Genomic DNA, 24184 nt, shown 5'->3' on the forward strand with positions numbered 1-24184 from the left:
ACTCTATTACAGACCACAAATGAATTTGACCAAGGTAAAGGAGTATTAGCTATCAGCTGACCTAAAAGAACCAGAGAGACCCGAGAAAATGCACTTGTACAAGAAACTAATCTTTCCTTAGGAGAAAATTAACATATTCATCTCTTCTAATGAACTGGAGCAAGAAAGGATCACCTATTTAAAAGAGGGAAAATAAAAACAAAGCACAATTTTCCACTAAAACTAAACAGATTTGGGCCAGAGAGAAAAAGAATTTAAAGGGACAGAAGGAGAGTAAAGGGGTTAAGACATTAACAGTTGTCTTCCATTCAGTTTAACATGGTTCAAACCCCAGCACTGCATATGGTCTCCTGAGCACTGTCAGAAGTTATCTCTGAGCACAGAGAGATAAGCACTGCCATGTGTGGTCTCAAAACAAAGAAAATAAATGGTTAGGCCTGAGCAACAGTACAGTGGTTAAGGCACTTGCATTGCATGTGGCCAACCCGGGTTTGAGCTCCAGCATCCCATATGGTTCTCTGAACACCACCAGGAGTGATTTCTCAGTGCAGAGCCTAGAGTAAGCCCTGAACACTGCTGCATGTGACCAAAAAATATATATATATTTTTTTAGATTGTTAAAAAATAAGGAAAAAATCCTCCCTAAATTATTTTATATTGTTCCAAAGATTAATAATAAAAATAAAACTATAGGGGCTGGAGCAATGGCACAGCAGGTAGGGCATTTGCCTTGCACTCACTCGGCTGACCCGGGTTAGATTCCCAGCATTCTATATGGTCCCCCAAGCACCGCCAGGAGGAATTCCTGAGTGCAGAGCCAGGAGTAACCCCTGAGCATCGCTGGGTATAAAGAGCCTTTATATACTTTATATACTGTCGCACATATTTTTCTCTCCTCAGGATATGGGGATAACAATATCATTTGGTTTTGTGTTTTTTTGGTGTGTGCCTTTTATTATTTTAGGCCATACCTGGCAATGCTCAGAGGTTCTGGCTCTGCACTCTGGGGTCACTCCTGGTGATGCTTGGAAACCACAAGGGGTCCCAAGAATTGAACCTGGGTCAGCTGCATACAAGGCAAATGCCCTACCCATAATACTATCACTCTAGCCCCACAGTATCATCTCTTCTTAATAATTTTAAAAATCAAAAAAGAAAACTATGAGAGGCAGGGACATTTTGCAATAAGCTGAGTGGCTGCTTTGCATGCAAGGGGCCTGAATTCAATCCCTAAAACCATAGGGTCCTTAAACAATGTGGGTGAGTACCATCAGGAAGTGTGCAAACACAAAAAAAATTAAAATAAGCACAAAAAAATTCATAGAAATTAAGCTGCTTCTAAAACACAGTAATACCACTATTAGTGATGAGGTGATTCATTCAGGATTAAATAGTGCATAGCAGGGCCAAAACAAGTTTTCTGAGTTAAAATATAATTTTCTTTCACAATACAATTATTAAATAAAGCTTCTACTCAAATCCACCAAAAGCATTTTAATAAAATTTTGTCCAATCTAACCCTGCATCGCTTACTCATCAGTCCTGCAGCCAATCCCAAAATTATTACAATAGCGCTGCTTTCACTCTAGAAATTTCTAGGAAAAAAAAACCACTCAATAAAGAAGGGATCTCAGAAATGTTCTTTCTTATAAAATCTAACTTATTCTAACCATTATGACTGCACCCAATGAACTCAATTTTATCCTTTCAACATTGATGAGCCATTGCCGGTGTTTGTCAAAACTGATAACAAAATGTAATGTGTTTTTCCACAGCAAATCCCTGCTTGTCACCTCACCTATTTTCATAATGTGTTGTCATTTATAACCTCTGACAACTGTGCCACATTTTATACTTGATTTAAAAGTCAAGCACAGTAATTTTAGAAGGTCTTGTACTCAAAACTGGCTTCCTAAAGAAAAGATAACCCCTACTTTCAACAGGTAAGACATGAAAGATGACCTAGCATCCATGCATTATTTTTCAGTATAAAAGAAACTATTTGTTTATTTATTTGCTTTTTGGGTCACACCCAGCAGTGCACAGGGGTTACTCCTGGTTCTGCACTCAGGAATTACTCCTGGCGGTGCTGGGGGACCATATGGGATGCTGGGAATCAAACCCGGGTCGGCCGCATGCAAGGCAAACACCTTACCCACTGTGCTATCACTCCAGCACCAAGAAACTTCTTTTTAAATGCTTAAGAGATTTTGATCATTCTTTCATAATGAGATTTCCTTGAATCTACAAAACTAGAATTTTAAACTTATAGCAAGACAGTGTAATAAAGAGTACTGAAGCATGAGCCTACTCTAGGTCATAAAACTTTGAGGGAGTCAATTAACTGCTCTGATACTATAAGAGAAAGAGAATTCAGTAACTTTCAGATTTTTAGCAGAGGAATGGAAATTCAATATAAAAACCTAATAAAAGTTGGACTCCCCGGGGTTCAGCTTAAATACACACCCACCAAGTATTCACCTTAGTCTCACAATTCTCCTGGCTTTAGACAACCCATGAAATATAAATGAGGAGTACAACATAAAAATCAGGAGGAATAACATTATCTTGCATTCTCTTCTAATTCCCACAGTCCAAGACTCATTAATTTTATAATCTATGTCATTAATCATCAGAGAATTATAAATTAGAATTTCAATAAAATATCACTGCAAATGTAACAGCTTTCAAAAAATCTAGTAACATCAAGTGTTACTGAGGATGAGAAACAACTAGAACTCACATCTATTACTAGATGCAAAAAGTACAACCAAGTTAGGAACTAGTTTGATAGCTTACCTTATAAAGGTACATACATACAAACATACACTACAAACATACAAACATACACTATATTATACTATATACTATGTACATATATATGCAACCAGTAACTCCACTTTTAGATATTAACCCAAGTGAAATAAGACCTATTTAAGAATGTATTAGCTACTACCTTTTGCAGTTTTATTCATAATTGCCAAAAATATGGTAACAACGCAAATGTCCATCAACTCAATATATTGTGCTACATAGACTAGAATACAACTCAGCAACTGATGCAAGCACAGACACAAGTGTATCTCAAAAGCATTATACTTATATCAAAACCCCTATAATTGTAAAAGGAAAAATATCTAAATGAAGTAAAAGACATCCTATATACATGATTCAGAAGACACTACTGTTAAGAGCAACACTCCCCAAAACGATCTTGTAGATTCAATGGAATTTTTATCTGGCTTTTTAAGAATATAATTTTCATTTACTGAAATGTTGTGCTACTAAAATTATGTTACTGAAATGCCTATAGACATAAAATGAATAAGAATAGTCAAAATAGGACTGAAGAAATGGCTCCCAAACAAAAAAGAGCACAAGAGAACAACCCGTGGCAGTCATACTGTTGTCACATACACAAGGGCTGTGGCAGAACTTCCCCTTGAAATTGGAAACCTAAAGTTTTTTTAAAAAAAGTGTCCTCCTGAAAGACAAACTAGGAAAAATCAACATAAAATTAAAGAATCTGGCTCAGCCAACTAATTTAGAGAGCCAAATGGCATTTAGAGTCTTAGGAAATGTCCTCACATAATCAAAATAAACAGAGCTTATCTTCCAGATGAGAGAATACCTAAGAAAAGGAAAAACTATAATTATATTATTAGCATAAGTACAATAGTCTGCATTAAGTGGAGGGACAGGATAGAGAGAAGACTTTATCAACTAATTCTGGTAAATACATAATTACCTAAGACTCTAAGGTTTTTGACACAATCTAGAAGAATATCCTGCAAAACCACTTGATTCCTTTTGTCCTCTAAAACTTTTTAAATAAGATGCTTCAAAGTATCTAATCCCAAAACATGTGCCTACAATGACAGAAAATAAGATTCACTATCCCATCATAACTAACAGAGATCCTGGATAAACAACAAAGTTTTTATGATTTTAGTTAGCAAGAGTCAGTCCCAATAACCTGCCCTAGTTTAATGTCTAGATAAAACTATATTACATTTTCCCCATAAAAATTAGGACTAGGGCTGGGGAGATGGCACAATGGGTCGGTATGTATGCTTTGCATGCAAGAAGGTTTTTTTTGTGTTGTTTTGGTTTGGCTTTTTTTTAGACTGGGTGTGGGAAGACCGGGGGGCACTCTCAAAAAAATCCAGGTTTTCTATGGCATTGGAATGACCTTCTGCCTGGCAACACATCCACCAATCAGGACCACCCTTACCTTGTCTATGACCACATAATGACTGAAAGGTGATGCATTGCATGCAAGAAGTTTTGATCCTAGGCACATGTTCACCTAGTACCATCAGCAATGACCCCCCAGCACCATGATGGGACTAGTCCCTAAACAACATTAAATGTGGCCCCCAAATAATAATCATAGGCCCAGATCCAAGACTGGAATAGACATAAAACTCTTTCATATCCTATTTTAAAATGAATTTGCATTTATAAAGAATATCCTTCACAGGGGGCTGGAATGATAACAAAGTGGGTAGGGCGTTTGCCTTGCACGCGGCCAACCCGGGTTCGATTCCCAGCATCTCACATGGCCCCCTGAGTACCGCCAGGGGTAATTCCTGAGTGCAGAGCCAGGAATAACCCCTGTGCATCGCCAGGTATGACCCTCCCCACACACACACACACACACAAAAAAGAATATCCTTCTCAGACTGCACTCATTTGTGGAGTATAGAATAACATCACATGAGGCTGACACCCAAAGACAGTAGATACAAGGGCCAGGAGGATTGCCCTATAGCTGGAAGACTGCTTCATGAGCGGAGAGGAGAAGGCAGATGGAATAGAGAAGGGATCACTAAGAAAATGATAGCTGGAGGAATCAGTCGAGATGGGAGATGTGTGCTGAAAGTAGATAATAGACCAAACATGATGACCTCTCTGTCTATGTTGCAAGCCATAATGTCCTAAAGTAGGGAGACAGTATGGGGAATACTGTCTGCCATGAAGGCAAGGGGAGGGTGGGAAAGGGGGGATATACCGGGGATATTGGTGGTGGGGAATGTGCACTGATGGAGGGATGGGTGTTTGATCATTGTGTGATTGTAACCCAAACATGAAAGCTTGTAACTATCACAGTGATTCAATAAAATTTTATATATATAAATTTTATATATTTATAAATATATATATATATCCTTCACAGAGTAACTATAAAGAAATCACTTTGAGTCATGGACAAATTTCTGGTGAATTACAGAATGTTTGTGCTAAGAAACTAGAAGGGCTTTGTTTTTAATTTTTTAATACAGGAAATCAAATCCAGAGTCTTACTCATGCTAAACACATGCTCTATAACTAAGATACATCTTCGGACTAAACAAATCTTTTACCTGAGCTCCTTGTTTTGAAATGCTAGGTTACTTTTGGTAGGGAACTAACTCAAGATCTGAAGAGTTGGGTATTTAACACTATTACTAATTCCCCCAGGTCAATGTTTTTTCCATTGGACTAAACTGCCTGTTTCATCAAAGAGCAATGAGTAAGAACTCTTAAGTCACAACCAGTCACAACTAGTGACTGAGTTCAAAACTAATCCTCATTTAACTAGCAGAGTGATATCAAGCCAAGTTTTTTTTTTGCCTTCTTTTTTTTTTCTTTTGCTTTTTTGGGTACCACCAGGAGCACAGGGGTGTACTCCTGGTTCTGCACTCAGGAATTACTCCTGGCGGTGCTCAGGGGGCCATATGGGATGATGGGAATCGAACCCGGGTCGGCCACGTGAAAGGCAAACACCCTACCCACTGTGCTATCACTCCAGCCCCTCAGGCAAGTCATTTAACTGACTGATCTATGCATTAATTTGAACCTTTTTTTTTTAATTTTTTAATTAGTGAGTCACCGTGAGGTGACACATTTTCGTGCTTGTGTAACTTTAGTACATCTATACAATGGAATACTATGCAGCTGTTAGAAAAGATGAAGTCATGAATTTTGCATACCTTTTTTTAAAAAAAATTTTAGGAGTGATAGCACCATAGGTATGGTGTTTGCCTTGCACGAGGTCAACCCAGGTTCAATTCCTCCATCCCTCTCGAAGAATCTGGTAAGCTATTGAGAGTATCCTGCCCCCATGGCAGAGCCTGGCAAGCTACCTGTGTTATATTCGATATGCCAAAAACAGTAACAAGTCTCAAAATGGAGATGTTACTGGTTCCTGCTTGAGCAAATCCATGAACAACAGGATGACAGCCAAGAGTATACATACAAAGTGGCTCTCCCACTGAATCACATTTATCATCTTTAATTAGGCACAATAACAATTCCTAAAAAATATTAAAATTAAAGAATTCATGTGTAGTATTTATCACAGAGCCTAGACCAGAGTAAGTACTCAATAATTTTTAGTGGATCAATTGACTCATTACAATATATAATATAGACTTTTATATTGATATTTATATTTATATATATCAGATAACTTTCTAAAACACAATAGTTGCACTGTGACAAGATGCACATAATTTGTCACTACATTTTAATTATAATTATGTCAGAAACATTATAAAGAAAGGGACACATAAAAAATGCAAAACTACTGTGATATCATTTCTAAACTTTAATATATTCTTTTTAGCATATAACTGTTTTCAAGTAACATGTCTCAATTTACTTTCTTATAAATAATCCTACATAGCTGAAAGAATTCTATCAAATGAGAAAACACCTGGGACGGGGGACACAGCTGGCTGTGCTCAAAGCTTATTCCTGGCTCTGTGTTCAAGTGTCATTTATAGCGGGGTGCAAGGGACCATATAGGGTGTTGCAAATTGAACCTAGGTCATCCATATGCAAAGCAAGCACCCTACCCACTGTAATAATTCTCCAGGACCTGAGAAAACTTTTTATAGTCATTATATAGTATATTGGGCTGGAGCAATAGCACAGGGGTTGGGCGTTCGCCTTTCACACGGCAGACCCGAGTTCAATTCCTCCACCCCTCTCGGAGAGCCTGGCAAGCTACCAAGAGTATCACGCCTGTGCGACAGAGCCTGGCAAGCTACCCGTGTGTATTGGATATGCCAAAAACAGTAACAAAAAGTCTCTCAATGAGAGACGTTACTGGTGCCCGCTAGAACAAATCGATGAGCAATGGGATGACAGTGATATAGTATATCGGGGCTGGAGCAATAGCACAGCAGGTAGGGTATTTGCCTTGCATTCGGCCAACCCGAGTTCGATTCCCAGCATCCCATATGGTCCCCTGAGCACTGCCAGGAGTAATTCCTGAGTGTGGACCCAGGAGTAACCCCTGCGCATCACCAGGTGTGACCCAAAAAGCAAAAAAAAAAATAATTATAGACATTATATAGTATAAATCATAACTAATAAATACATTTGCTTTGGAAAACTAATTTAATTTCCCTTTAAAAAATTTTCACTATGAAGTAATTATAGACTCACGAGAGGTTATTAAATATAAAGATATCCTTCAACTACTTTCCCCAATGGTAATGTCATATAATTATAATACCCTATGAAAACTGAAAAACTTACATATGCTAATCTGAGTTAAAATACAATTCACGTAAGATTGCCATTTTAAAGTATACGATTGAATTGTTCTTAATATATAGGTTGTTAGTTAATCTGGTAACTACACACATTTATTTTTACTGATTGAGGTACTGTGATTTTGTTCTTTCTTAGAGCTGCATAGTATTCCATTGAACTACACATCTTCTAAAGTTACCTAATATAATTCTAAAGACCAGAAACTCTTCTTTTAATCTATTTAACTCAAGCCAGAGGTAACTTTCAATTTGTATTTTACATTTTAAATATTATTACAATTGATAATATTAATAAAGCATTATATTAATAATAGCTTAATTGGGTTATTGACACCTGGTAGTGAGAGACAGTATAATAGCATTGTAAGAATAAAATAATATGGAAACTTTGTAAGCCATTTATCTGAATATAAATAACTGGGGAATAAAAGGGGAAAATGTGCCAGTTTCAAAATCAGGAGTGTATGCAATTCCGCGTCATCATAATAACAAGGTCAATAGCAGTAATGAAAGGAAGAGGTGAAAATAATATATTATTTTATCAGACCTAACATTTTCATTCCTACAATCAGCATTTATTGAAGTCTAGGTAAGACCTTAGACACCAACTATACAGACAGAATCTGTGTCCTTGAAACGGTTCATTGTCTAGTGAGAAGGATACGGGTAAATATTTACATTTCAATGTGTTAAGTTTCTTAATAAGGTCCCCCAAGACACTACCCAGCAACACTGGAAAGGGAATCTACCTTGGAAGGAGGAGGTGAAGAGAGGTTAGTGTTTCATGTAGTGGGGGAAGATGCATACAGAAATGACAGGAGACAAAAACAGGAAAGCAGTAGCAGGAAAGGAATCATGGAAAGCCATGCTAAAAGGCCAAGGACAGTGAGAAACCCTTGCAGGGTTTCAATAGTTTTTTGAAGTTTTTGTTTTAAAGTTTTAAAATTTTGGAAGCTTGTGAAAGGTGGAAATGTTACATAGGATGGAAAAAAGAGAAACCATTTGGGCACTTTCTCTGGTAAAGCACAAATGGAAAGTGGCACAGGGCAATGCAGGGATCTCTGATTCCAATCATTACTAAGGCTTTAGCGGGAAGACAGAATTCACTGAGATCTCTACTTCAGAAATAAGCTCTTGTGAATTTTCGGATAGCTCTATCTTGTCCCCCGACCAGAAAAAAAGCTAAGAGTAGAGATTCAGCTTGGCATGCCCTGGTAGGACCCCACTTATCATTAACATATTGAAGTATCTGTCAGCAAAAAGTCAGCGAGAGGCTTCTCTTTCCCTGGGACCACCTCTAACACCATGACTTCATGATTCAGCACAAAATTATTTAGTGCTGAGATAGTACTAAATAGTGCTGACGGGGGGTGGAGAGATAGTAGAGCAGGTAGGGTATGTGCCTTGCATATGACCAGCCTTGGTTCAATCCCTGGCACCCCATATTGTCCCCTGAGCACTGTCATGAGTGAGCTCTGAGCACAAAGTCAGGAATAAGCCTGAGCACTGCCACGTATGTTCAAACGTTTTAAAAAATATATATAGTGCTGACAGCAGAAGACTCTAGACCGAGCTCCAGAATGCTATGGCAATATTGGTTATTGAGGTATCCACCATGACTCTTAAATATTACCCCCACACAAGAGCCAAGCCTGGAAAGCTCCTTTCAAATGCATGTCTCTATTATTCACACAGCTGCATCAACAAATAGATTCTCAATATTCTTTCACTCTTCTCAACCTGATCCTCCAGGTTTTGACCGGTTATTTTTACTTAAACTTTGTCTTGTTGCATCCCATCTGTGCCTCTGCTTTTGATCTTTTATTTTTCACCTTAGTCAATTATCGTCATTCATTCTCCAATTTCACACACTTCAGTAATCCAAAACACTTTCCTATGTATAGTGCCCCTACCATGACCACTGCTCAGTCCCCAAGTTCCATATCTGAAATCACAGTAAATACAGTCTCACTGTACCTATTAATACATTAAGTAATTTCAACTGGTACTCTAGCTCACCAGTAGAGCATTGCCTTGCATCTGTGAGCCCTGGATTTGATCCCAGCACCACAAACAAACAAAAATTGCAAGGTTGGTAGAAAACTCTACATATTTCATACTCAACCCTAAGATCTGACTTGTTACATTACCAATATTTCTATTGTTTAAATTTCCAATACTTAAAATATACAATGCTCTTCTACTAAGAGATACATCACACTTACACTTTAGTGTATGTTTACAGAATATGATACACCGTTTAAAATACCTCCCAACAACAGATGATATGGGCAATATAATAAAACCATAAACAAGTGTTTAACATTCATATTTTTAAAATTAGGGTTGGACAGAGAGAGTACAGCAATTAGGGTGCATGCCTTGCGTGCAGCTGACCTGGATCCTGTCTCCTGCATCCCATATGGTCCTCTGAGAACCCTGACAGGAGTGATTCCTGAGTGCAGAGCCAGTAGTAACATCTGGGGCCCCCAAAAAAAATTCTGATTAGTGGGTCAGCAAGTAAGGTATTTTCCTTACACTAAATTAACTCAGGTTTGATCCCTGGCATCACAAATGGTCTTCTGGGCTCTGCCAGAATTGATCCCTTTGCACAGAGCCAGGAGTAAGCCCCAAGCAAAACAAGGTGTGGTCCAACCCTATCCCCAACAACAACAACAAAAATGACACTGTATTAAATGAGTGGCTAATGTGTATGTTAGCAGAAAACAAAGGAGATAGATAAAGAGAAAATATCAGGGAAAATGTTAGGAAATAGTGAAAGTCAAAGGGTAAAGAGAAAGTAATGGTTTTCTACTCTTTTGTCATTTTCTTTCATACAGAAACTAAAGTCACTAGCAGGATAATTGTTTTGTGAGTGTGGTACTAGATTGAGCCATATCCTGGGCCCTAGGTTCATTAAATGTTACAAGACACATTAAAAGATCCATTTTACAGTAGGGTAATATCTTTATTTGCCTCTTTAAAATAATTAGATTCAGAACTCAACATTAAAAACTAGAATATGATTAATCTTCTTCATAAAAAATATTTTTAAAAATAATTCTTAGACAAGTTTTCTATACTTTGACTATTAATTTAAACTAAGTTAAACTTTTCTTTTCCTTTGCAGCATTGAGGCCCAAACCCAGCACTTCACAGAAGACACGTGCCCTACCACTGAGTCATGTCTCCAGACCTAAGACAAGTTTATCTGAATTTAAAGGCATATTTTAAAATAAGTGAGAAAAGGGTTAGTTGGATTTTTTTTAAAAGATTAGTTTTGATGCTTATAAATTGCTGGTAGCTGGCTAATTATCTTATGTCCTGCATCTACTCCATACAAATATCCTCATACATTTTGTTTTGTTGGGCACACCCAGCTGTGCTCAGGGATCGCTCAGGGCTTACTCCTGGTTTGTGTCAGGCTACAATATGCAGTGCCACAAATCAAACTGGGGTCATATATATGTGCAACACAGGAGCATAAACACTTGTATTACCTCTCCAGTCCTCCCATTCACCTCTTTTAAACCTGTTTCAAATATACCAGACTGAAAGGTAGGAGTTACGTGGTTGTACTGAAATTAACTTTATTTTTAATCAGGGTTTTGTAGCCTCCTGAAAAGCAGAAGACAGTTTCTTGTATAGATGAGTGTGTTCTGTGAAACTGCATGAGTATTAAGCCCTATAATCTCCTAGACTTCAATGCTAGTCCCTGGATGTTCTGTCCAGCAACAACTCTATGGGTTTCATTTAAAAAAAAATTTGATAGAGGAGTTTAAGTCACACTCAACTGTGCTTAGGGCTTACTCCTGGCTCAGGGAACTATATAGAGTGCTGGGGTTGGCTGTGTGCAAAGCAAGAAATTTAACCCATGTACTATCTCTCTGGCCCCTCTAAATTTTTTTTAAGAGATAAGACTCTGAAAGAGGACGGCTGCATGGGCTTGAGAGATTATAAGCAGAGTAACTGTTCTCATGTGTGATTCCCAGAACACTATATTGTCCACTGAGCCCCACCAGGAGTGTTCCCTAAGTGCAGAGCAAGAATAAACTCTGAGCACTACAAGGTATAGCTCAAAACAAACAGAAGAAGGAGGAAGAAGGAGAAAGGAGTAAGGAGGAAGAAGGAGGAGAAGAAGGAGGAAGGAGGAGGAGGAGGGAGGAGGAAGGGGGAAGGAGAAGGAGGAGAAGGATAAGGAGGAGAAGATGCTGCTGCTGCTGCTGCTGCAAGAAAGAGGGCAGGCTGAGATAATTCAGCCTAAATTATCATTGTAAGTACTCGAGATCCTTAGATGAATTGATTAATTCTGCTTCCTTGCATTTTGATCAATATTCTTCTGTCCAACAGAACAAGAATCTTGGTGCCACCTCCTGCCTAAAGTATTTGAAATCCACTGGGACTCAGGAAGCCAACTCCTCCACTTAGGTGTGCTCAAAATTAGGTTGAGGTGAGACTAGAGGCCCTTGGGATGAATCAGGCTGTAGAGAAAGGCTGCTATGCACCTGCCTGAAGGAGAGAGATAATCTGTCCATGGAGTGCCCATGGAGTACCAGACTACGAAGGTTCCTAATGATTTGGCTTTTTTCTACTACAAGTTCATTGAAAGTGGCCAGACACTCAAGTGTGCCCTGGGGCATGCTATTTTGGTGCACCATTATTCTTCCAGGACCTGGGTCTGTGGGTCTTTGCTAATTTATCTGGTTCCCATAATACCACTTCACAGCAAGCCTCCTTAATCTCTCCAACAAAGTGGAGTGCCCTTATTGTCAGTTACTCCCCTATTCATCAGTCTTTGGACTAGTCCTTCTTTTTCTCCTTTTTCAGAGCAAAATAACCTATTAGCATTGGCATTCTGCCGAACATTGATTGCCCAAATGCCAAACAGTGCTTTCTTGAGGGTTCCCATCCCAAAGCTCTAGCCTGGCACTGTGTTGCATGCTAAAAGTGTACCCAATCTAGGATTGGGAACTTTGGAGCTGGCAGAGGCTCACTGGGGAATCCAGTGAGCAATCCTCCAATCTCTAGAAAAGCTATTTTTTCATAGCCACTATGGTTTGGGAACAGAGATGTTGAAATCTGACTTTACAGCTACCCGGGTCACATTTCTTAATAGTTAATGCACAATTTAGTAAGCATTGTATCAACCAAAGGATTTTGAAATACTAGCTCAGTTTTGGAATTCGATAGTCTTTTGTTTCAGTTAACTAAACAGATGCCAAAGATGAAGTCTCTTGGAAATAAAATTCACATGCAGTTGCTGCAGCCACAGAATTAAGATTGATATCTGAATCTACCTTTTCTTTGTATGATGCCATTGCTTTGTGAAGAATCTTAATTTGTGTTATACAGTTTGGAATCGGATATAATTTAATGCCAGATTTACACATTTATTTTTAGTTAGACTGACTTCTCTGAGCATGTCAAAATGATTGAAATTTGCTGACAGTAATTTTTCTTAGACAAGCAGATTCCTTTGTTGTTTGATTCAACAGCACCAGAGTATGTAAGACAAACATAGAAAATTAGTATATTTGGCATTACATTTTCAGTTTTGCTACCTAGAAGTAGCCTACCGTTACCTCAGAGTGGAATGCCCTATACCCAACCCCACAGCCCATTTTTGCTTTTGGCATTCTTTCATGATCTAGTTCAAATCTCACCTTTGATAAGTATTTAAATTAATATCACTTCCCCTATATATGCAGTCACAGTCTTTAACCTTGTCTTAGCTCTGATTCTATATTTCACAGTGTGATTTACATGTTTGCAATCCTTCAGTAGACCTAAGTACTCAAACAACAGAGAACATTACTTTTTCTATTTTCCCCATTCTTCAAGTTGTGAAGATTCATTGAAAAATATGCAAATATGAAATCATAGTTCTTAGGTCAGAGAAGAAAGTAAAACCAACCAATAAATACACAAATATTACATCTGACTGATGACTTTTTAACAAAATTTTTGGCATTCTGCCCACTTGAAGATAGGCATACACATATGCAAATAACCTAACTTTTCTCCTACAAGGGGAGAGAATCCATTAAACCACTGAGAAACAGATCAAAAATTAGAAATATGAGATTCATTTTGTATGTCCCCAATTTAGTCAATCAACAAGACTTACCAATATTACAATTAAATATACAAATCAGTGGTTTCAACGACTGTCCATGGACAGTTCCAGTTTACACTGTAGGAAGGTTGAGAACCACTAGTCAACCACTTCGGTTACTACTATAGTTCTATAGACAGGTGCTTATTCATAGGTGTAAAAAAGTTGAAGAAAGCTGATCTAAATAAACCAACACTAAAAAGTTTCAAACCACAGCAATCCTAAGACTTGCCTGGAAAGTCTGTTAACCCAGATTGCTAAACTGATTCACTAGGTCTGCAGAGCAACCAAAAGAATTTGCATTTCTAACAAGTATCCAGGTGGAACTCCAGAAACAAGTTTGAGAATCTTGCTTTAACCATCTCCCCACTCTGTTCTCCATGGTTTTAACAATGTTCACAATTTCTACAAAAGAGGAGGCACTCTAAGTAGTGAAATGTTAAGATGACTCAAGCAAGGTATTAGAGTAGCTAGGTTTGGTCCTAATCACCTTTGATTTCCCTTGGTATATAGTGATTGTCTGAAACTAAAGTTTGGAAATGTTCCTTATTCTTCAGGAACAGATCCTGAGCTGGAGTGGTCCAGAGTGCCTGTAAATACAGACCAACAGATGAGGTCATGATAATGCAGGGAGTCAGAAGCAGGGGGAGAATGAAGGCTATAATCACTGTCAAAGGGGTGTTCTCTGTGGACAAGTGAATGGAGCTATTGTACACAAACTCATTGGTTGCCAAGCATGTGGCCCAATTATTTTGCTTACACGAGCATGGCACGGAAGGCTCCCCAGAAAACTTGATTCACTTTTGGTGCTCAGTTTGACAGTAGTGAGCAAAAACCTGGAAACTCTGAACCTGAGTTTTACAAGTTCTGCCTTATGAATCTAAGATATGACACACTTAGGTTGGAAATACCACAAAAGTAAAAGAATATCCTTAGTACTAGTGCAGCAACTACAAATGGTGAAAGACTAATCAATACAGGAACTTCTCTTGCTCAAAATTTCGACAATAATGAGTATCATGTGGTCTTGAAAGGCAAATGATCCATCAATTAAAATGTAAGGGGTAGTCTCCCAGTGACTAAAAATTAGTTCAGATCAGCATTTCTCAATCTTTTTTTTTTCACTATGACTCCCTTCTGACCTAGTTTCCTTCCAGTCCTACCTATGTAGTCTCATGTTGTGGTCCACCATTCATTCAATTTTCACCTCTGCTTGGAGGCTCACCAAGGGTCATGATTCCCCAGTTACCCTTACATCAAGTTTTCCTGAGTTAATCTCTGGCTCTACCCACATTTAAAGTGTTTGTACTGGCCAGGGAGTCACTGTCATCCCATTGCTCATCGATTTGTTTGAGCAGGCACCAGTAACGTCTCTCATTGAGAGGCTTATTGTTACTGTTTTTGGTATATCCAATACACATGTGTAGCTTACCAAGCTCTGCCATTCGGGCTCCATACTCTCGGTAGCTTGCCGGGCTCTCAGAGAGGGGCGGAGGAATCGAACACAGGTCGGCTGCATGAAAGGCAAACGCTGTGCTATAGCTCCAGCCAGCTCAGTTTTTGTTTATTTGTTTTTATTGAATCACCCTGAGATACAGTTACAAAGCCCTTATGTTAGAGTTTCAGTCATACAATAATCAAACACCCATCCCTCCACCAGTGCACATTTTCCACAACCAATATCCCCAGTATCCCCCCTTTTGCAACCCTTCCCCTGCCTCTATGACAATTTCCCCTGTACTCTCTCTCTACTTTGGGGTATTATAATTTGCAATATAGACACTGAGAGGCTATCATATTTGGTCCTTTATCTACTTTCAGCACACATACCCCATCCTGAATGATCCCTCCAATCATCATTGACTTAATGATCCTTCTCTATTCCAGCTGCCTTCTCCTCCAGTTCATGAGACAGGTTCCCAACTATGGAGTAATATTCTGTCCCTTGTGTCTACTGTCCTTGGCTATCAGTCTCATATTATTTTATATTCCACAAATGAGTGTAGTCATTCTATGTCTGTCCCTCTCTTTCTGACTCATTTCACTTAGCATGATACTCTCCATGACCATCCACTTATAAACAAATTTTATGACTTCACCTTTCCTAACAGCTGCATAGTATTCCATTGTGTAGATGTACCAAAGTTTCTTTAACCAGTCATCTGTTCTCAGGCACTCGGGTTATTTCCAGATTCTAACTATTGTGAACAGTACTGCAATGAACATATAGGTGAGGTGTCATTTCTACTGTGTTTTGCACCCTTGGAATGTATTCCCAGAAGTGGTTTTGCAGGGTCATATGGAAGCTCAATTTCTAGTTTTTGAAGGAATGCCCATATTGTTTTCCAAAAAGGCTGGATTAGTCTGCATTCCCACCAACAGTCAAGGAGTGTCCCTTTCTCCAAGTGGCTCGTTTTAAGAGCATTAATAGCATATACTTTGCATGTAGATGGTCCTAGGCTTAAGGCACTACTAAAACCATAAAGTGCTGAGCCAGAGTCCTTATACAGTGGGTAGGGTGCTTACCTTGCACACAACTAATATGGGTTCAATCACCAGCACACCATATGGTCCCCCAATCCCTCCAGGAGTAATCCCTGGGTGCAGAACCAGGGTAACAACTGAGCACTGCCAAGTGTGCCCCCCCCAAAAAACTAAAATAAAATAAATAATAATAAAGTGCTTAAAAAGTTTCAAAATGTTGAAGTCTCAGGTTTTAAAAATAAGACCTTTTTTGATGGTCTAGAATGGATAAATGATGAAGTATTTTTTTCTCACGGAAAATAGCACTCTACAACACAGGAGTGGAGATGCTTCAGAGTTCTTCAATTTTCAACTAAATGAGAAAACCATGGGTCAAAGCAGGAAAACAGAGACAACTGCTACCTGGCCTCCAAACAAGTAGTTCTCTAGTCCCTGGGCTTCAGTAGGCGTATAGAGGCTATAAAATGACTTTCTAATAGTCATATCAATTGTACCAGCTCCGGCTAGTCACCAAGAGGGGGGAAAAAAAAGAGGTTACTCAATAAAATACAGTCTGTAGAGTAAGACAGTTACAGATGAGACTATGAGAGAAAATAAATTCATCTTAAAATAAGCATAATTACAAACAGGTTTGGAAGCGTGGTTCACTTCCTAACTAGGGCAAGTGATCAGAAAATGAGGCTGTGAGGTTATTTTATGTAGCACGGACATAGGTAGAAATGAAGGTGGTTTTTGAAGACACTGACTTACGTAGAAGGGAAGGAGAGGAGGAAGTTTTAGGGATCCCTACACCAGTATCCTAGTTATGCCAGAATGCTCCATAAAGCACTGTGTCACACAGCATTCATTTCCTCTCAGCCTTCTAACCCTGAACAGAGAAGAGGGGTCTCAAAGGTTTGAAATCCTAAGAGAACAAACAAAAAATTTTCAGAGTTAGCATCTTGCACTCCATGAATTCAACAAGAGATAATTGCAGAAAATTATCAGAGACCTCAATGGCTCCATTTAAAAAATACATTTACATACTGTACTTACTGGGGAGAAAGGTTGCAGAGCAAAATGGTTTGGAGTGGGATAGGTTAAAAATATTAAAAATATTACATAGTTGATAAAAACTTCAGACATAAGAATTTTAAAGTGTTGGGCTGAAGAGATAACACAAAGCACTGGAGCTTAGCTTTGCATGCAGGAAGTCCAGATTCAATCCCCAACATCACATGGTTCCCAAGCACCTCAGGTGTTACTCCCGCCAAGAAAGGGGGAAAAAAAAAAGAAAAGTTCAAGTATTGAAGGTAACACAGCATGAACAAACAGGACAAATATAACAAGGCACTGAACCAGTTGCTGTATATAACTATTAGGGCTTAAGACTTAAAATTTTTCCATATAATACTCCCCTCTGTAAATTCTAAAATATAATTTCCAAGAAAATAAAGTTTTAAAAAAATCAAAACTATTTTAACACAGTAATTGTAAATTGATAAGTCACTTCTAAAAACAGTGCCTTACTTGGATTTATGTATTTTAACATCCCAATACTAAAGTACTATAGTATATATAGTATATACTAAATACTAAATCAAAATACTAAATACTAAATAAATACTAAATCACTATTAAAAAAAAGTATAACGAGGGGCTGGAGACAGCACAAACGTTGAGACACATGTCTAAGCATGCAGCTATGACAGCAACCCAGATGGTCTCCCAAGATCAGACCTGGGTGTGCCACCCCCTCCAAAGAAGTGTAGCAAAAGTTGTATTTTCAATCTTGATGTTGTCTTATTTTATTTTAGTAAACAAATTGTGTGAGTGTGTGAACATGTGCATGCAGGAGGGGTGGATTTGGGCTTAGAGACTACTCCTGGCTCTGTGCTCAGAGATCACTCACAGCAGTGTTTAGGGAACTACATGCAGTTCCCATGTATCAAATTGGAGTCAGTGCACTCAAGTCTGAAAACCTGTGCTATCTCTCTGGCCCCACAAAGTTCCTTTTTTTTTTAAAGTGTGACATTAATAATACCAAAGAAATGATAAACAAGTCTGGGTAAGGTAACAACAGAGGGCTCAAGCCACATGCTTTTTTATTACACACTAGGCTGAGTTGCTTCATTTAGTGTATTCACTCCAAGCATTTAATAGAATTCACACAAATACCCATGAGTAAAATCTGACATGGTGAATGCGTCTAGTTTTCTCTTGAATGCCACTGACACTTCCTTAAATGGGATTTGTCAAAAAGGGAAAAAATGAGAACATAGTAATGCTTCTAGAATTAACCTATACTAAAAAAAAAATGACTTGTACTAGTTTCATATAACAAACGCATTGATAGCAAATTAAGAGGCCAGAGATGGCTCAAGTGAGTGCACATGTGCCTAGCACGTCAGAACCCTGAATTTATCCCTACACACACACACACACACACACACACACACACAAAATCACCTAGGACAGTCCCTAAATTTAATCTCCAAATAGTAGGTCAGCAGACCAGACCAGGAATCACCAGTTGAGCCAGTGCTAGCTCAACGGGCTGAGCATAGGCTCTGCATGACAGAGCCCAGGGTTCAATACTGGGAATTACACAGTCCATGAAGCAATGCCCAGAATCAGGAGTAGCCCCTGAGCACTGCAAAGTTAGAACCCAAAGTCAAAGCAAAGAGGATAAAGTGTAGGGCTTGACGGAGGGCTGGAGGGGGTAGGGATGAGGGAGAGAAGATCACTGGCAGGTCAAGGATCAAAGCATCACTGGAAGCCTCTCATAAGGGCATGGAATTCTGTAGTCCCTCAAAAAAAATTGGGACTTGAGAGATAGTACAGCAGGTAAGGAACATGCCTTGCATGCTGTTAACCCAGTTTCGATCCACAGCACCACATATCCCACCAGGTCCCAGCAGAAGTTACTCCTGAGTGAAGAGCAAGGAGTAAACCCTGATCACTGTTGGGTGTGGCACCCAAAATACAAGAAACAAACAATACAAATGTCTTTAGGATTCCAGAATACCTATTTTGGAATTATCTTAGGTTCAAGAGTTAATAGTCTAATTGACTTGCTATTGTAACAGAATTCCTGAGACAGCATAATTGTTTCATAAAGGTTTTTAAAATTATATCATGAAAATAAAGCATCCTTGCATTTTTCTCCATGAATAAAATTATCCTCATTCTTTAATATCTCTCTTACATTAATGAGACCAAGAAGTTCATTTACCATATGTGAAAGTTCTTTAGAAAGATAAATAATGGTGTAAGCAATAAATACCCATCTAAAACCAAAGAATAATTAGAAAAGAAACAAACCTGACCTCTTGAATTTTAAATGAGTTCTAATAATGAGTCTAGTTATCCTATTCTTATATTTTACAGTAACACTGAAATTAGAAATAATTTTAAGGACTTTCAGCTTATGTTGATTCATTTCCAAAAAAAAAAGTAAAAGATTTCTCAATTCTATTTTCAATTTGAATACAGTAAAGCATATTGTAAGTATAGTATGAATCTGTTTAAATGTTCCTAATGTTTTGGAATTGACATTTCCAGACAATTTTCTCCAGGCATTAAGTATTAGTATTCCCATTATATAGATGAGGAAATGAAAGTGAAGTGACTAGGAAATCAAAGTGATAGAGGGAACAAAGATAGGATTTCAAGACCAAAAGACCAAGGTTTAAGGATCATTTAAACAACACAGTCATATAAAAGTATGTTTAAGAGTCATAGCTTTGATAAGTTTTTTCATCTGGGCCTTTCACCTGTAAAGGGGGATGATACCTCTCTTGGTTTATATGAAGTATAAGCAAAACACTTTATGAAAAGCTTCATGCACAGTCACTGAACAAATACTAGCTCTTCCACAAATCCATAAACCCAGTTTCTTCAACTGGTATAATGGATATACAACAATCCAGGGGCTAAAGTGATAGCACAATACACTTGCCCTACACATGGCAGAGCTAGGTTCAATGCCCAGCATCCCATACGGTTCCCCAGTCTGCCAGAAGTGATCTATGAGTGCAGGAACAGGAGTAAAACAGTGAGTACCACCGAGACTGGGATAAACTGTGGAGGGTCATTGGCACTTTGATGGTGGGTTTGCTGTGATAACATTATACCCCTAAAACGTATTTAAAAGGAAGAAAAACCATAGTGCTTTTAATAAAGCTAAAATTTTAGTAACACCCTCCCCCCACAAAAAAAGATGAACACTTCTGACTTTAAAATATGCATCTTAATGCATATTTATACTGGCATTTTGTAATATATAGTTTCAATAAACTATTAAACCTAAAAGATAGCTAAAAATATATTCCTTAGAATAACACATGCCTAAGCATGTAAATGATTCTTTTTGATATAGTGAGTTCAATGATATGATGCAACCTTTTTGTTTTTTTCTATTTTCTCCCAAAGAAAATAACAGTGAGGTAGAAAACATGGTGAATATAGATATGCATAAATGAAACAGCTGTATAAAAAATATGGACCAGCTCTGCATTTATAAGGCAATGACCTTCAAAACTGGCAGGGTGCTGTTAACAATGTTCTTCACAGGAGAGCAATTATACCACAACCATCCTATGTATCCTTTCATTTCTCTTGATCTACAAATGTATTTGCATATCAGAAAAAAAGTGAGAGAATAGCTTGCTAACTGTGGCAACCTTCCTTAAGAGCATATAAGGCATTTTCACTACCTTAATAATCACATCCTAAATGCCTAATCAGCATAACTGCTGCAATATGGATGGTTAGCCAGTACTCTGCCAGAATTTCCAGCAACAAAAATTTACAAAGTGTGCCTATTATGACTCTAATCTAGTGATCACTGATTCTGCAATTCTTTAAGTGTACACTGATGATCTCAAGACGCACTAAAATCTTTCTAAAACAGATACCTTATTGAAATAAGACTATAGCATACAAAACTTTAAGAGAATTTTAATTGTCACAAGAAAAAAATTGATGTATGGTTCTACAATGACTAAACTGCTGTGCATATTGCTTTATCCTAATAATCAGCTCATAGTTCCTTTACATACTGATTTAAAAGACGATGTACCCAGTGTTTGTCAAATAAGTACACATACAAATACACTCACTATAGAATGCACAAAAGCGACAGCTGCTAAGAAAAGCTCAATTTCCACATGCTCAAAAAAGCTATGTGTATAAAATGCTAATTTCCTATGATTCTTTTGGATATATTTCAGAATTTCTATTTTTTTTATTCCATGCAAGAGTCACAAAGCACAATCATTTAATATATCTAGACAGTAGGCACAGGATAGAACGAATGTATTACACCATGCTTATGTTTTTAAGTAGTCTAAATTTTTACAACGTTAAGGTGTAACAGTATGAATAAAAAAAACCAGCTAGAAAAGAAACAATCTTAATAAGATATAGGAAGCACAGATTCAGTTGGTTCAGCTTACTGTACATATACAATTTTCTTAATAGCAAAATAAAAAAACACAAAACTATCAACCAACCTCAATGGTTCCACTAGCTGATTAAAAATATCTAGCTGCCCTACTGTATTACATAAAAAAAAAATTAACATTAGCCTGTGGTGATGTGAATTCTGTCACACTGTATTCTATACCTTGGCAAAAGTTAATGGCCTTCTCCCAAAATAATTTCACCATATAGCCCAAAAGTATGTTTAAAAGTCATAAAGTCTGTTTCACACCCCTAGATAATCCTATTGTGACATGCTTTCCATTTTAAAGCAAAAAGGTAGTCTTTTAAAGCTCTATGACAACCTAGAGTGAATGGATCAATTCAATAGTTTCTTCGTCTCTTCTCCCCAACCCCTCCCCTAGCATCTGACATAAAAAGATACAATAAAAACAAAAGTAGCCTAACACTCAATTGGTGTAGTGGTAGTGGTGGTGCTGGGGGGTCCTGAGGTCTCTATCTATCCAGTAAAAGAAATCCTTTCACTGGATGGCTAGCGTTTTTTATGACTGTATATAAGAGAGCTGCTTCTTTCTCTATCCTCAAGGACCTTGGGCAGCAGTCAATGTTCATGCCCAGAGCGGGATTTGAGGGGTGAGCGGAGAGAGAAAGTGACGACAGGGCTGAACTGAGCCCAGAGTAAGCGGAGAGCTGCTCTCCTTCACTCTCCAGCATCTTGCTCGCACACCGCTGCTCTCCGCTACTGAGCACTGTCAGCACAAATAGAAATGGGTGGTGGGGTGCGCAGGAGACAAAGAGAGTAGGACCTGGGCCAACAGTTTCTGTCTGCCACATCTGAAACAAGAAGCGCCCCCTGCACTCTTGCTGCAAAGATCAGGGATCAGGTGAGACCCCTTGAGGTCTGACTCAATTAGCCTCTCCAAAGAGAACATGCAGTTGCAGCTGCGAGAGCGCAGCCTCCGCGGGGCTCTGGGCTAAAAACACCAGAGCATTGTCAATGTTTTCTACCTCGGACTTTATAAAGAAAGGGCCGGAACCGCATTCCGGCGAAACACTACTACTTCTCACGTGCCACAGTGCTCTCGTGAACGACCAGAAACAAGAGGCTGTTAAAAAAAAAAAAAAAAAACTAAAAAAAAAAACCCACCCTCTGTGCGGTCTCATTATCGTATTGTTAGCGTTTTGGTTTAAGTCTTCGATTCCATCTCGCGTCTCTAGCCCTCAAATGCCTGGGACTTGTTGCTAAGCCTTTGCCTCACGCCCCCCTTCCATCCACCCGAATTTGTCCCCAAACAAATATTAGACGTGGAGAGAGAAAGACGCGGGCGGGAGTGCCTAAAGCTTTCAAGCCCAAGAGGGCTGGGCTCCCTTCAATAGGCCACTCCGCATGGGCTGCGCGTTCACTTCTACCTTCCGAGACTCTGACTCACAAATGCTGGGGGGGGGGGGGGGGGCGGGGGGGGAGAGGGAGCCGATGACATACACCATTATCCTTGCAACCCAGAGCGACCCGAGGAGCCTGGCCATCGTCCTTGCCGGGCCCGAGAGCCCAAGCCTGAGCCCCGACGGGGCGGCCGCGGTTGGAGTCTCCCGCCCCGCACATCCTTTTCCACCAAGCCCCCGGACTCCGGCGGAAGGCGCTGCCCACTCACTCGGGCTCGAGAAGCCAGAAAGAAGGGTGTCCTTACTCCCCAGAGAGGACAGGGGCGGAGTTGGGGGCGGGGGTGGGGGGGGGAGTTCGGGACGCGAGGACTCGCAGCGCAGCGGTGCCGGGAGCCCCGGACCCCCAGGGCAAGGGGCTGGGACGGAGGCGCCCGGCACCGGGGCCGCCCGCCGCAGTCAGGGGCAGACAAAGCGCTGGGGTCTGGGGCGACCCTCTCGCCGCTGGCGGCCGTGGAGCAAGTTGGCCCGACTTGGGGGGCGCCCGGGTCCCGGCGCGACGCGGCACTGACCTGGATGGTGCAGGTGTACTCGCTGTCGTCCAGCAGCCGCACGGTGCAGCTGTACTCGCGCTCCAGGCTCCTGCTGCTACCGCTCATCAACCTGCTCAGCATCTTCCCGCTCGCTCGCCCGCCCCTGGGAGAGACGCGGCGGCGTTGCGGACCCGGGACCAGGCGCCCCTCAGCCGGGCAGCTCCGCGCCGGCCCCGGGCACCTGCACCATCACCCTAGTCCGGGTCACTGCCGCTGCCTCCAGCTACTCCCTCCTTCTCCTCCTCCTCCTCCTCCACCTCCTCCTCCTCCTCCTCCTTTTCAGCCGCCACCACCTCCCGGCAGCCGAGAGCAAAGCGCCGGGCTCTCTCCTCGGCGCCCCACTGCCCGAGCCCAGCTCGTGGGGTGGGGCCTCTGCCGGAGGGGGGCCAATGGGGGCCAGCGCGGCGGAACCGAATGGCAGACGCTAGAGCCAATAAAATTAGCGCACTAGAGTGATAGACAGATTGGAGACGCAATCACGGAAAAGTACAACCCTACGGACTAGCGGGACCAGCCCTCTGGCGTCCCAAGCGAGGGGCTCCTCTCCTCTTTGCGGTTCCTATAGATGCTGTTTTCCCCTCCCCCGGGCCAGGTGTGGGCACCCGGCGGGAGTGATGTCTGCTGCTAAGAAGACAATTGTA

The 24184-nt window shown here is 40.0% G+C and overlaps 1 protein-coding gene across 4 annotated transcripts in view; it reads right to left on the reverse strand.

Annotated features, from left to right (window-relative positions):
- The window catches only part of FRMD5 (FERM domain containing 5), a 356045-nt gene extending 332209 nt beyond the window's left edge, over positions 1–23836 (reverse strand). For 2 of the 4 annotated variants that reach the window (XR_008629126.1, XM_004609621.2), the window contains exon 1: positions 23523–23834. Coding sequence is in view for 3 of the 4 variants with exons in the window: in XM_004609621.2 (XP_004609678.1) it covers positions 23523–23624 (102 nt within the window). In the remaining variant the exon portion in view is untranslated. Of the gene's footprint in view, positions 1–23522 lie in introns of all 4 variants that reach the window. The other 2 variants (XM_055130153.1, XM_055130154.1) reach the window with 2 other exon arrangements.
- Between the last annotated feature and the right edge of the window lie 348 nt (positions 23837–24184).

The sequence above is a fragment of the Sorex araneus genome, chromosome 3 (assembly GCF_027595985.1).
Source record: "Sorex araneus isolate mSorAra2 chromosome 3, mSorAra2.pri, whole genome shotgun sequence".
NCBI lineage: Eukaryota > Metazoa > Chordata > Mammalia > Eulipotyphla > Soricidae > Sorex > Sorex araneus.